This window comes from Bos grunniens, chromosome 12 (assembly GCF_055505025.1).
Source record: "Bos grunniens cultivar Pamir isolate PY7600 chromosome 12, Bosgru_T2T1.0, whole genome shotgun sequence".
In the NCBI taxonomy this organism is placed as follows: domain Eukaryota; kingdom Metazoa; phylum Chordata; class Mammalia; order Artiodactyla; family Bovidae; genus Bos; species Bos grunniens.
Genome location: NC_141176.1, coordinates 20,692,026 through 20,705,390, shown reverse-complemented (window position 1 = coordinate 20,705,390; position 13,365 = coordinate 20,692,026). Strand labels below are relative to the sequence as shown.

Sequence of the window (13,365 nt, the reverse complement as noted above, 5' to 3'; positions counted from 1 at the left end):
ATAATGAGAAAATCATAAAAAAAACTTTGATATTTAATCCTCAGAAAAGCTTAAAAAACAGTTCAAAAGTTGAATGAAAAGGCTAAAAAAATTGGAAAATGATTTGTACTTTATATGTCATGAAAAGTGTTAACAGCCTTAATTTAGATTGAGCTCTTACAAATCAACAAGAAAAACATTACTATCCTAATGTAAAATCAGGCAAGAGACATGAACTGAAAACTAACAAAACTGCAGACAGGCAATAAGCATTTGGAAAAACAACCTTTCTACCCAAAGAAATGTAACCTAATTAGACAGGCGAAATTTTTAAGAATAAAACCAATACTCAATGCTGTCAAGACTGTGAGATGAACACTCATCAGCAATAATGGCTGGGAGGATAAATTTCTGCTACCTTTTTGGAAAGCTTCTTAGCTATGTATGTGTCTCAGTAATCATGGAAAGAGCTCATGTTTTCTAAGCCTTTACTCTTAGTTTTAAATTGTGTCTAATGAAATAGAGATGCAGACTGTAAGTAAGAATGTTTTATCACTTCATTTAGACAAAAAGAAGCAGAATAACATGTGTCCAAAAATAGGGGAATTAAATAGATTATATTCTACATGGTGAAGTAAAATAACAGTGACTGAATATCATGAAATCATTTCTAATTTTTCAAAGAAATCTTAATGACATCAATATTTTTACAATACAGAGCTAAATGAAAAGGGCACAACTCCAATACATATGTATGCCAATTCTGAAAGCTACATATGTATTTATAATGAATGATGTGAAGGATAAAGCTTAGTAAGGAATGTTATGAAAATATTTGCTGGGGTGATTGCTGAGTTATGTGTTAATAATTGTTATTGTCATAATTTCTGGAAGCTACTAGGCAGTTGAGTTGACAAAACATTACCTTTGAAGCCTGTTTCTCTGCCCCACCCTACCACTCTGGATATACTATATTACGAAGCTTAGGCACACTCTTGCTAATAACTCTGCCTTTCTTTGTCTGTAAAAAGGTCTTCCTTGCTTGATACTTTCATTGTCACTCACAATTTTGAAATAGTTCTAAAGTCACTGAAACTCAAGTTAATAATTCTTCACAATTAAAACGATAAAATCACAGTCAAGCATGCAGTCGTTCCTGGAGTCCCCACGCAGCAGCATCAGCCACGGGATTCAGGAGTACGCTACTAACACCCGGACACGTACCTTTACAGTCTTGAAATCTTTGGAGTTAAACTTAGTATAATCTTCTTTTGCCATTACGGGCTCATCTGATAACTTTGCTTTCTGCAATGTTAGAGCAGTGAACTGTCAAATGTCACCTTGACACTTACATCAATCCATTAAAAAAAAATATGAACAGTTTGGAACCCTGTGGCAGCCAAATGGAGCTGCAGACTCTGCAGAGCGCTTATTCTTTACAAGTCCCTTCACTTTTTACCACTTTTCTAGGAACGTTCTAAGCCAGACGTCCCTTCCGAGAAGCAGCTTTGGTGGTGACAGGGTGTGAGCACGCAAGCCCATGACCCAGTCCTGAGGTTGTCTAGCAGTATGATCACATACTACAAGGACGGGGGGCATCTAGATGAACGTGGACTTCCAGGACAGTGTAAGGGGGCGCATGCAGACACATAAATCAAAGAAGAGAATTTCCTTTATGGTGGCCAGGGGTCCAGCCAGAACCCCCTTTATTCACCTGCAGGACCAGTGTGATGTCCATCTAGGAGTACGGGAACAGTATTCTTATTATTTCCATCTTTGTGTCCTTTCCGTTTATCTCATTTTATCCACGTAAGAACAACCTTGCAAAGCAAGCAGGCAGCAGAGGGAAGCACAGCGGTTACGTGAACAGGCTTAAGGTTGCCTAGCAGAGGACTTGAGGTGAGATCTCACCTTTTGTTACAGGTGCTCTTTGCATGGGACCCAACGTAATTAAGTCAGCCGTTCCCTCCTGCTTTCACCTTTCACATGAGCATTTTGCAATCAACAAATGTGAGAATCAGGTCAAGAGCTAGACTGTGGCCTCTGTGTTTACAGTATAGCAGGAGTTGTGACATGCTTATTTCGTAGAAGGCACAAGGCAGGCAGGTGAGTCTTGATGTTTAACGTGGGGAACTGATCACAACTGGGACTCTACAGATTTTCAAGCTCCTTGTGGAGACGCTGATATGATCCAACATGGACCCACACTAGGAAATGCAGGCTTGTTCCCGGCTTCACTCTTCTCACCAAGCTTTCACTAAACAAAGAACTGTAAAGTCAGAGCTAAAGATGCCACAGCACATGTGTAACACAAGTGGGCAGAATGACACATCTTGAAATTTTTTACTGGCATACCGTTGAGTATGTTTATATTAACTGTAGCATCTACTTAAATTTTTGTTATGTAAAAGACTGAATCACTGCAGATTTAGGCGAATGCTTCAGAAGAAACAGAAAAGTGGTTCAGAAAGACAGTAACAACGCATCTGACTGAATGGGTACCGCTCTGGAAAGAGAAGGGCAGACAGCAGACAACACAGGAATTAATGCTAAGCTTGGTCTTATCATTCCTGCAAGTGATTTGCAGAGAAAACTCAGCCACATCCCCACATTCAGCTCTGTGAGCTGACACTGGCAAAGTTAAAAGACAGAAGCGGGTGAGGTTTGGAAGCTGGCCTCAAAAGAAGCAAACTTAAGAGTTATAAAATAATGTGAAACATATTAAGGCAAAAGAGATGCAAAGATACCTAATGGCCACTGGAATGTTATTTTCTGCAAATGATCAACTATATTTCTGTAAGAATCAAGCAAGTCCTGGACACAGATGGGAAAGTTAATAGACATTATCCTACTGTTGTTTAAACTACAGTACATTATCCAGTGCAGTTTGCGATGTACACGCTAGAGCACCAGGAAGACACAATAGAGCAGGAAACCTTAGAAAGAAACTAAAATAATCCTGAAGATGAAGCTGAGATGTAGGAGAAATCTGGGCTTAGCAAGATTTACCTTACTGCCCACAGGCTATCTGTCTGTTTTTACAAATGAAGATTTACTGGAATACAGCTGTACTGATTCATTTATGAATTGTCTGTGGCCGTCTTTGTGTGGCCAGAGGGTAGGTTCTTGTTTTGTTGCAGAAAGAATTTGGGAGATGAGACTCGGAGGCCAAGTAAGCAAAGATGTATTGAACGACAGTGCACTCTCAGGAGGGAGTGTGGCCAGGCTCAAGGGACATGGTGACATCCTTCTGGCAAGCTGGTTATATGGGGTGTGAAGGACTGGGTGGAATATTTATCCGGGAGGAAGGAGTTTGGGGGGTAATTTCTGGGTTACTGTCCCAGCCCCACCTTCCCAAGAGGACGGGGAGTTTCTGTCCTTGTGTGGTCTTGCTCGGATCTGTCATGGCACCAGTGCATGGTGGGCACTGCTCTGTGCAATGCTAATTCTGTTGTAACGTGGGCATAGTGAGCAAAAGGTTACATTCGGATCAGAGGTTCCTGCATTTCTTTCTTTGCCTCTGAGACCTTGTTCTCATAAGATGTATGGCTTCTTGTTAGCTCAGAGGTTCCCACTTTTCTGTTTGCTCCAGGGCTCCTGTCATTGCGAGATGTATTATGGTCACCTGACCCATGCCTCCTTCTCTGCTCATGTCTGGCTAATGGTCTGCTCTAACATTTCCCTTCTCAAGGAATCTGAGCCCTTCAGATATTTTTAAGAGTCACAGGGTCCATGATCTGTCTTCTGGAGCTGCCTCAAGCTAAGCAGGGGCATTGTGCCTGCCTGCGGGGCCCAGATCACCTTGCCCTCTGTCAGAGATGAGGTCTCGGGGTCCTTGACAGTGGCAGAGACAGAGAGTGAGGAGTAGAGAGAGGCTGCGGCCCTCTCCCGCGGATGTTGGTGTTCCCTATTGTCATGAAGGATGAGTTGAAATCCCTGGTGTATCTTCATCTGTAGCTGACACTGTTTTAACCCAAAGAAACGAACTTAACAAGCAGGTTAAAAAGGGATGGGACCCAAAATCAGCAAACGCATTATTGTGATCAGAGGTCCAAGCAGGGGCAGTAACTAGGTTGTATTTGATAACACCCCTCTGACTGCAGGCCAGAAGTGGGTGGCACTGAGGTCACCCTTCCTGAAAGTGTATAGCCTTGGGGCCTTTTCATATGTGCTTTGGGCACCTTCTTCCACCTGGCCGGGGTGAGTGTGGTGCAGCACAGTTTACTGATTACTGCACAGACCCTTCCTGTTCAGCTGGGAGACAGTCCAGGGCTCTCTGTTCTCCATCACTACATTTGCTATGGAATTAAGGGATCCCCCGTGATCCTGGCCAGAGTAGACAGAATATCTGACAGGTTACAAAGTGCTGCCTCAAGGCAGGTAACCCGGCCCCCACCCGCCCATGAAATCGCCTGTTGAGTTTGTCCCCAATTAATCAGTTACTTAGTGAGCTCACCAATTCTGGTGTCCACCAAAATATCTGAAGGAACAAAGGGCCTACCTGCGGCCAGTCATTCCAAAGGGGCTGAGCCTTAGCCCTATTTTGGGTGCTGCCCTGATTCTCAGGAGGGCTGTGGGTAAAAGCTTTGTCCATGGTTCCGATGTCTCTTGACAAAGTTTAGCCAGGGTTCTTTTTAAAGTCTGATTTGCCTTTTCCACTTTCCCTGACGACTGAGGCCTCCAGGCAGTGCAGAGATGGGGGCAAGTGCCCAGGGCTGGAGAGACTAGTTGGGTGACCCGAGCCACAAAAAAGGGACTGTGGCCACTCTGTATGGACCGTGGAAGTCTCAACTGAGGAATTATTTCCTTAAGTAATGCCTTTATTACCTCCTGGGCTCCCTCAGTCTTAACTGGAAAGGCTTCTAGCCATCTGGTAGAAATTAGGGACACCAATGGCTGACTGGAGGCCCCCCTCACAGAATGTGAGGCAGCCAGAGGCCACTGGGTCCAACTGCTTGGAGAGATATGCCATCAGCCATGGGACTGGTCCCACCTTTGGGGCAAGAATTCCCAGGGCTAATCCTGTTTTTCTGGGGAAAACAGTAAAGAGCTTGTTTAGATCTGGAATCTCTAGGGCTGGGGCACTAGTCAGAGCCATTAAAAACTTTTTTTTTTTTTTTTGTGGTACAAGTCACATAATACAGAACATACTATTCTAACCATATTTAATCTCTGTACAGCTCAGTGGCACTAAGTACATTCACATTCTCTCCATTATCGAACTCCTAAATTCATCTCTCTAAATGAAAACTCGGTGTCCATTGACAGATGAATGGATAAAGATGTGATACATATATAAATGGAATACTGGCTTGGGACTTACTGGCATTCCAGTGGTTAAGACTCTGAGCAGATGAAGTGAAAGTTGCTCAGTCATGTTCGAATCTTTGTGACCCCATGGATTATATGGTCCATGGAATTCTCCAGACCAGAATACTGGACTGGGTATCTCCAGGGGATCTTCCCAACCTAGGGATCGAACTGAGGTCTGAGGTCTCCTGCATTGCAGGCAGATTCTTTACCAGCTGAGCCCCCAGGGAAGCCCAAGAATACTGGAGTGGGTAGCCTATCCCTTCTCCAGCAGATCTTCCTGACCCAGGAATCGAACCGGGGTCTCCAGCATTGCATGGTGTGAGACAAAACCCAGGGACCCAAATCCTTCAAAATCCAGCCACTTCTAAGAAGATTCTGAGCTGTCTCTTTGAATGTGGTGGTTGTAGGTGGAGGACTGCTGTTAAAGATGTACTCTCCTGTGCTTAGAACATGTCCCAGGAAGGTGACTCTCTGGGAGGAAATTTGGGCCTTCCATGGGGATATCCTCTGGAGCCAGGAAACTGAGGATCTGTGCAGTGGTTTAGTCTGAGGCTTCCTTCAAGGGACTGCAAATAACGAGGCCATCTATGTATTGTAATAATGCCCCCATCTCTAATTTAAATGCCTGCAGTTACTTCGCTAGGGCACTGCCAAGCAGGTGTCAGCTGTCCCAGAATCCCTGGGGAAGGACAGTTCAGGTATATTGTCGGGTCACATTGGTGTCTGGATTGGTCCATTCAAAGGGAGAGAGGTACTGGGAATCAGACTGAACAGGTATAGAGAAGGAGGCATCTTTAAGATCAAGGACTATAAACCAGGCCGTGTCCTCCGGGATCTGAGAAAAGCTGGAGTATAGACTGGGATGATTAGATGGAGAGGAATCACAACTTCACTGATGAGTTGAAGACCTTACAGCATTCTATAAGCCCCATTTCCTTTGAGGACAGGCGGGGCTGGGTTATTACAAGGAGACTGGCACAATACCAAATGCCCACATTTGATGAATTTTGAGATCAGGGTTTGAGGCCCTGTTGAGCCTCTGGTTTTATGGGGAACCGACACTTAGAAGGCAAGAAGATACTAGCTTCCTTAACGGTGATTTTTAATGAAGTGGCAAATTTTGCCGATCCTGGGATTCTTTGATCTGAGATCTGTGGATCTGTAAGTTTTCCAATTTCCGGAGAAAACATGAGCTGGACTGTCTGAGTCTTGTATGACACATAGGTTCAGCCAAAAATAGGCCTTAATTTTCATTTTCAGGAAGAGCAAAAGTTGCCCCCAAGGCTGAGAGAAAGTCTCTTCCCAATAATGGGCTAGGGCGCTCGGGCATGACAAGAGGCTTGAGAGTTATGATGGTCTTTCCCCAGGTATAAGTTAGAGGGGTGGTCAAATGTTTTTGTTTTGGCCTTCCTTCTACCCCAACAACAGAGCAGGTTTCAGGGACAAGACGCCCAGCATGAGAAGTGAGGACGGAGTAAGCGGCTTCTGTGTCCACTGGAAACTGGACGAGAGTACCTGCCCCGCCAGTGGTCCGCCACGTCCGTCCCATGTGACGGTCGCTGTATTCTGAGGGGTCCTGGCAAGTCCTGGATCTCATCAGTCAACCACGGCCGTGACTGGCTTGGGGGAGTTCCTCGCTTCCTTCAGAGCTGAGGGCTTCCTCTCGTTCCATGGCCCATCTTCCTACAGAGTGAGCCTCGGGTTGAGGCCAGGACCTATTTCCTGGGCATTCCCTGCTCCAGTGTTTGGGGTTCCCACTGCTAAAACAGGCTCCTTTACCTGGCGGGGGTCTCCTGGGAGCACCTCTGTGGTGATCAGGAAGAGGGTTACATCCCACCACGACGGCTGCTGACGTCTGGCCTGCCGGTGGGCCCTTCTTGAGTCATGCTGCTTCTTCCTTTCTCCCTCAGCCTGGACTCTATTGTTAAAGACACTGAAGGCCGCCTCAACAAAAAGGCTGAGAGGGGTTGGGGACCCCAGGGTGAGCTTTTGAAGTTTCTAACAGATGTCGGGGACCAACTGGTAAATGAAGTAAGTTGCAAGCACAACACGTCCCTCAAAAGTGTCTGGTCCACGTTCGTATACTTTCTGAGGCATCTACCGACCGGGCGGGAAACAGGGTTCATTCTGACCTTGGGTGACCTCTTCAACCCTATCACAGCTGACAGGTTTAACTGTGCACCATCTTGTCCCTTCAATGAAGCAAAGGGTTGTGCGTGCTCTTCTAGGGACACCGGGCTGGCCTGGTTCATAATCCCACTTGGGATCAATCAGTGGCACTGCCGTGATGCCCACGGGGCAGTAAGTGGGTTAGATGATACATAATTCATCATCAAATGCTTGAGGCTGTGCCCAGATAGGGGTCTTTTCCTCAGGGGCGCGGCAGTGGGAAATGACAACATTCAGGGTCCTTCCAAGTAAGGTCCAAGGAAAGAGTTAGCTCCCAGAATCCTTCAGTGAACCGGCCAGGGGCCCCTGAGAAGCAGCCTAAGTGAAGGCAGCGCTGGCTGAGGCCAGACAAAGCAAAGGGGTACGGACTCTGGTATTTCCCTGAGGTCTGCCTACTGCTTCTCAGGGGGTGGGGGGTGAGGGGGCACGGGCACTCTGCTGCACTTCTTGCACGGGAGAGTAAAGAGGATTACACGGTGCTGGAGGGGTGAAGATGGTGAAAGAGCATCAGGACTTAGGTGCTTCTGTCCAAGACTTACTTTCCTCCAGAGATGCTACCAGAGAGGGTTTTTGTAGAATCTGAACCAGTCCCAACTGACAAGCTTCCCCAACACAGGACGTGCATAGCTCTGGATTCTCTCTTAGGGTCATAAGGGACTGAACATAACGAAACTCTATCCAATTTCTCTGCCTTTCATAAAACCTATTCATAGGATGCTATTATAGTTGAAGCTCCATTTTCTAGCCAGGCTTCCTTGTCCTCAAGTTTACACTGGGGCCCGGCTGTATTACAAAAGACGATGAGCTTTTCCTGTTTTAAAAACTTCTCCCCGTGACTGAGAATGCACCCCAGGGGTGAATCCTCGGGGATGGAGAGGAGACTTCCCGTGAACCTTCAGGGACAGGGCTCCTGTAACAGAGAGGAGCACTACCATTTGGGGGCCCTGCAGGGCCCCCTCTGTCGGGACTGGCTACAGGCGCCTAGTCCTGCCAACCTTGGCCAATGTGGAGGTCGCGGCCGCGTGGCAACCCTGCTGGCCTCAGAGTCCCATGACCTGTGTCCTACCGCGTCTTCACACCTCACAACTGCTCTCATAATGGTGGGCCTCTCTCCAAGCTTCACGGGCACCCCTCTCGGACAAACCACTTAAGGAGTTTCTCAACTCCTCTGAAGTGCGCCAGGCATGCGCTTCCTCCAGGTATTGGTCCCTTTGTGGCTGAAACATAAGCCACTTCCCTCCTCAGAACAATCAACCCCAACTCCTCTGCCTCTCCCTGGGATCGGCTGTGACCTTTCCTTGCATGGGCTTCCCTGGTGGCTCAGCTGGTAAAGAATCTGCCCGCAATGCGGGAGACCTGGGTTTGATCCCTGGGTTGGGAAGATCCCCTGGGGAAGGAAAAGGCTACCCACTCCAGTATTCTGGCCTGGAGAATTCCCTGGACTATATAGTCCATGGGGTTGCAAAGAGTCAGACACGACTGAGCGACTTTCACTTTCCTTGTATAGATATTGCCTTGCTTGTGGCACACTTGGCCAACCCAGTAATCAGAGGAATGCAGGTGTAACCACCCATACGGGCCACATACTGGAAGGCACTGGGGCTGCTACTAGTTTGGTGTGTCCCCATGGCGGGGGTGGGGGCTTTGCCTCCCTTGAGGCAATGCTCTGTAACCTGTCAGATATTCTATCGACTCTGACCAGGATTACAGGGGATCCCTTTATTTCCTAGCAGATGTAGTGATGCAGAACAGAGAGCCCTGGACTATCTCCCAGCTGAGCAGGGAGGGTCTGTGCAGTAATCAGTAAACTGTGCTGCACCGACATTGACACCCCTGGCCAGGCGGAAGAAGGCGCCCAAAGCACACACGAACAGGCCCCAAGGCTACACACTTTCAGGATGGGTGACCCCAGTGCCACCCGCTTCTGGCCTGCAGTCAGAGGGGTGTTATCAAACATAACCTGGTTCCTGCCCCTGCTTGGACCTCTGACTGCAATCCTACTTTTACTGACTTTTGGCCCTGTCCCTTTTAACCTGCTTGTTAAGTTCATTTCTTCAGGTTACAACAGAGTCACCTACAGATGATGATACACCTGGAATTTCAACCCATGGCACCCCACTCCAGTGCTCTTGCCTAGAAAATCCCATGGATGGAGGAACCTGGTAGGCTACAGTCCATGGGGTTGCAAAGAGTCGGACATGACTGAGTGACTTCACTTTCTTTTCATGACAACGGGGACCACCAACATCCGCGGGACAGGGCCGCAGCCTCTGTCTACTCCCCACTCTCTGTCTCTGCCACTGTCAAGGACCCCGAGACCTCATCTCTGACAGAGGGCAAGGTGATCTGGGCCCCGCAGGCAGGCACAATGCCCCTGCTCAGCTTGAGGCAGCTTCAGAAGACAGATCATGGACCCTCTGACCCTTAAAAGATTTGAAGGGTGCAGACTCCTTTAGGGGAACGTCAGAGCAGGCCATTAGCCAGAGGTGAGCAAAGGAGGGGGCATGGGTCGGGTGACCACATACATCTTACAATGACAGAGGTCCAAGGGGCAAACAGAAAAGTGGGAACCTCTGGGCTGACAGGCGATCATAAGTCTTGTGATGACAAGGGACCTGGCAGCAAACAAAGGAATATGGGAACCTCTGGTCCGAATGTCACCTTTTGCTCACTATGCCCACGTTACAACAGAATTAGCATTGCACAGAGCAGTGCCCACCGTGCACCGGTGCCATGACAGATCCGAGCAAGACCATGTAAGGACAGAAACTCCCCCTCATCTCTGGAAGTTGGGGCTGGGACGAAAACCAGGAAATCACCCCCTCAACCCCGCCCCCCTGAATGAATATTCCACCTAATCCTTCACATCCCCTATAACCAGCTTGTCAAAAGGAAAACTGCTGCTTTCCATTGCTGCTGCTCTGAGCCTGCCCAGGCTCCCTCCTGACAGTGTACTGTCACTCAATAAACCCTTTGCTTACTTCGCCTCCGAATCTCATCTGTGAATTCTTTGTGCAACAACAACAAAAAAGAACCTACCCTCCAGCAACCATATCAAAGGCTAAATCCTTCAAGGGCAGTTTTAGATCTCTGTGTTACTAAGGAAGACAGATATTTGAGAGAAAGAAATATGCCTCGTTTTTGTAAGGAGAAAAATAAGAAAGAAACAAATATGCCTGTTACCTTAGTTAGAGCAAGACAGCTATATTTATGTCCCCTGGTGCTGCTGTGGGTCTGCCCCAGATTAGATCTTACACCAACTGCTTCCTTCAGTGAGGAAAAGATGAACCTCCTTGGACACAATTTGCTAAAAAAGGTCCCCAACTAACAATGATGCACTTTAAATTTTATGCCCTTTCCTAAAAGTCCAAGTATTGAATGTTTTTAGAACCATCACCACCTTCAAACAGTATACAAATGGAAAAAAAAAAAAAAATCCTGAGAATGTTGGCCACCTAGAAGGCAGGGAAGAAGGAAAGTTCTTTAGCATCCATGTTTCATTCATTCACAAGGTACTCATTATTCTGCTGCTGGAGCATGATGGCCTCACGGACAAGCTGGTGCACGTGTTTATTTCCCTGTGTCTGAGCAGCACTTACTAGTCTGCAGCCAGGCCCGGGCTTAGGGATGCTACTCTTTGCTCTCGGGTGTGGTCTGTGAATGGCTTCTCTACTCCCTGTATCTCAGAGTCCACAGTGCAGAGGAGCTGAGGGTGGCGATTTGAGAACATCTAGCAGAGGAAAGGTTTTTCACTGATTCACAAAGATTACACACAAACTGAATTGATCATTTCGAGTATAGACAGTAAAGTGTGGTCATCCTTGCTCAAAGAACTCTGTGTTGCAAAAATCATGTTCTATGCACCTCTGTGCCTATGACAATTAAATTTGGCAAAGTGAGTTTATTTTAGGGGCTCCAAAATCACTGCAGATGGTGACTGCAGCCATGAAATTAAAAGACGCTTACTCCTTGGAAGGAAAGTTATGACCAACCTAGATAGCATATTGAAAAGCAGAGATATTACTTTGCCAACAAAGGTCTGTCTAGTCAAGGCTAGACAGTTTTTCCAGTGGTCATGTATGGACGTGAGAGCTGGACTGTGAAGAAAGCTGAGCACCGAAGAATTGATGCTTTTGAACTGTGGTGTTGGAGGAGACTCTTGAGAGTCCCTTGGACTGCAAGGAGATCCAACCAGTCCATTCTGAAGGAGATCAGCCCTGGGATTTCTTTGGAAGGAATGATGCTAAAGCTGAAACTCCAGTACTTTGGCCACCTCATGCAAAAAGATGACTCACTGGAAAAGACTCTGATGCTGGGAGGGATTGGGGGCAGGAGGAGAAGGGGACGACAGGGGATGAGATGGCTGCATGGCATCACTGACTTGATGGATGTGAGTCTGAGTGAACTCCGGGAGTTGGTGATGGACAGGGAGGCCTGGCGTGCTGCAATTCATGGGGTCGCAAAGAGTCCAACACGACTGAGTGACTGAACTGAATGATTAATAAAGTTAATTATAGGATCTAGCTCATGCAAGACGACTTAATTTTAATTATGATTCTCTAATATGTCAATGCAGATATTGAGCTAGAACCAACTCTTCCTTGATTTTCATAGCACCTTATTTATGATTCACCTAAAATCCATGAAAATAAAAATACTGATGGAGAGCAGTATAATCTTGATTCCACATAAGGTGGATTAAGATGCTTTAACATATACTAGAGTAAACTAAATGTATGTGGCAAAAGTATACTATTTTTCCACGTGCTCCAAAGATATCTTAGTCACAGTTTCTTACCTTTGAGGGAGGGTTTCGGACTGAAGCTGGAGGTTCTGGAAGCCTGAGGAGTGAAAAATAAAAATCAGAGTCATGGTTTTTCATAGACAAGCAAACAGAATGACCGGGCCAACTTAAGACTTAGTAAGTCCTGATTTCATTTAATAGTCTCACCTCCATATATCTTACTGTTCGATCACCTCATTATAAAGAGTGAAATTTTTCTAAGTGAAAAAATGTGCATTTAGCTACTTAATCCTCTGTACTGGAATTCTGAGTTAAAAAACAAAATTCAAAGTCACTGGTTGCAATGGAATTGCTTTCCTTTAGTCTCTATAAATATGTATTTTGGTATGTATTTTTTCACCATAAATGGTGAATCTAGCATATACTTAAAAGTGAAAATTATTCTGTTGACAAGAAGTCACAGGAACTTTACTTTTCTATTAAAGAAAAGTTTAACTGACACACCCTTCTCTCAAGTCTTTAACTGAAACTTTAAAATTTCAGCAGAAAAGAATCTAAAAAAATAATGGAATACAAAGATATAAAGTCTCTAACAAGATAAGCAGGTACAAAGAGACTCAGGAAAATAATAAACAGAAGGGTATCTTTATCAATTCAGAGCAAGCTTTCAACGTACTATATTATACTACAGAAACCAGTTTCTACTAATTGTTCTTTAAGTAGGACCAAAAATACAATTTGCTAAAAATGCAACCATAGCTATTAAAAACTCATTTTATTTCCACGTATCAGAGGAGAAAATTATTCTAAGAATCAGGAAAAGCTATTAGATCATCACATATATGAAATTTTAACAGTGGTTGCTAAAATATAGGAAAAAACATATCTTTTTCAGCCTAAAGTAGAGTTTCAAGTGCTGGGCATAATAAAAATACATAGTGAACAGCTAATGATTATAATAATAAAATAATAAAAATGGTACACAACCTTTAAATGTAACTTTCAAAAATATTTTACTCTGCTATCTACTCTTTCCGTCCCATGAATCAAATTAGTTAAGTCTGGCTGTGATAAAATTTTAACACAATTTATGCTCTAACATTATAACAACTCCTAATTCTAATTGTAACACTCAGGGGTTCTTGGAACCAGTATCCATT

The 13,365-nt window shown here is 45.5% G+C and overlaps 1 protein-coding gene across 18 annotated transcripts in view; it reads right to left on the bottom strand.

The window, feature by feature from the left end:
• RNASEH2B (ribonuclease H2 subunit B) overlaps positions 1–13,365 on the bottom strand; it is a 74,979-nt gene that overhangs the window by 15,182 nt on the left and 46,432 nt on the right. For 7 of the 18 annotated variants that reach the window (XM_086329161.1, XM_086329155.1, XM_086329156.1 and 4 more), the window contains 2 exons: positions 12,260–12,302; positions 1,204–1,284 (listed from right to left, as the gene is read on the bottom strand). In XM_086329161.1, coding sequence (XP_086185287.1) covers positions 1,204–1,284; positions 12,260–12,302 — 124 coding nt within the window. Of the gene's footprint in view, positions 1–1,203; positions 2,486–5,054; positions 11,192–12,259; positions 12,303–13,365 lie in introns of those variants that run through there. The other 11 variants (XM_086329164.1, XM_086329166.1, XM_086329162.1 and 8 more) reach the window with 5 other exon arrangements.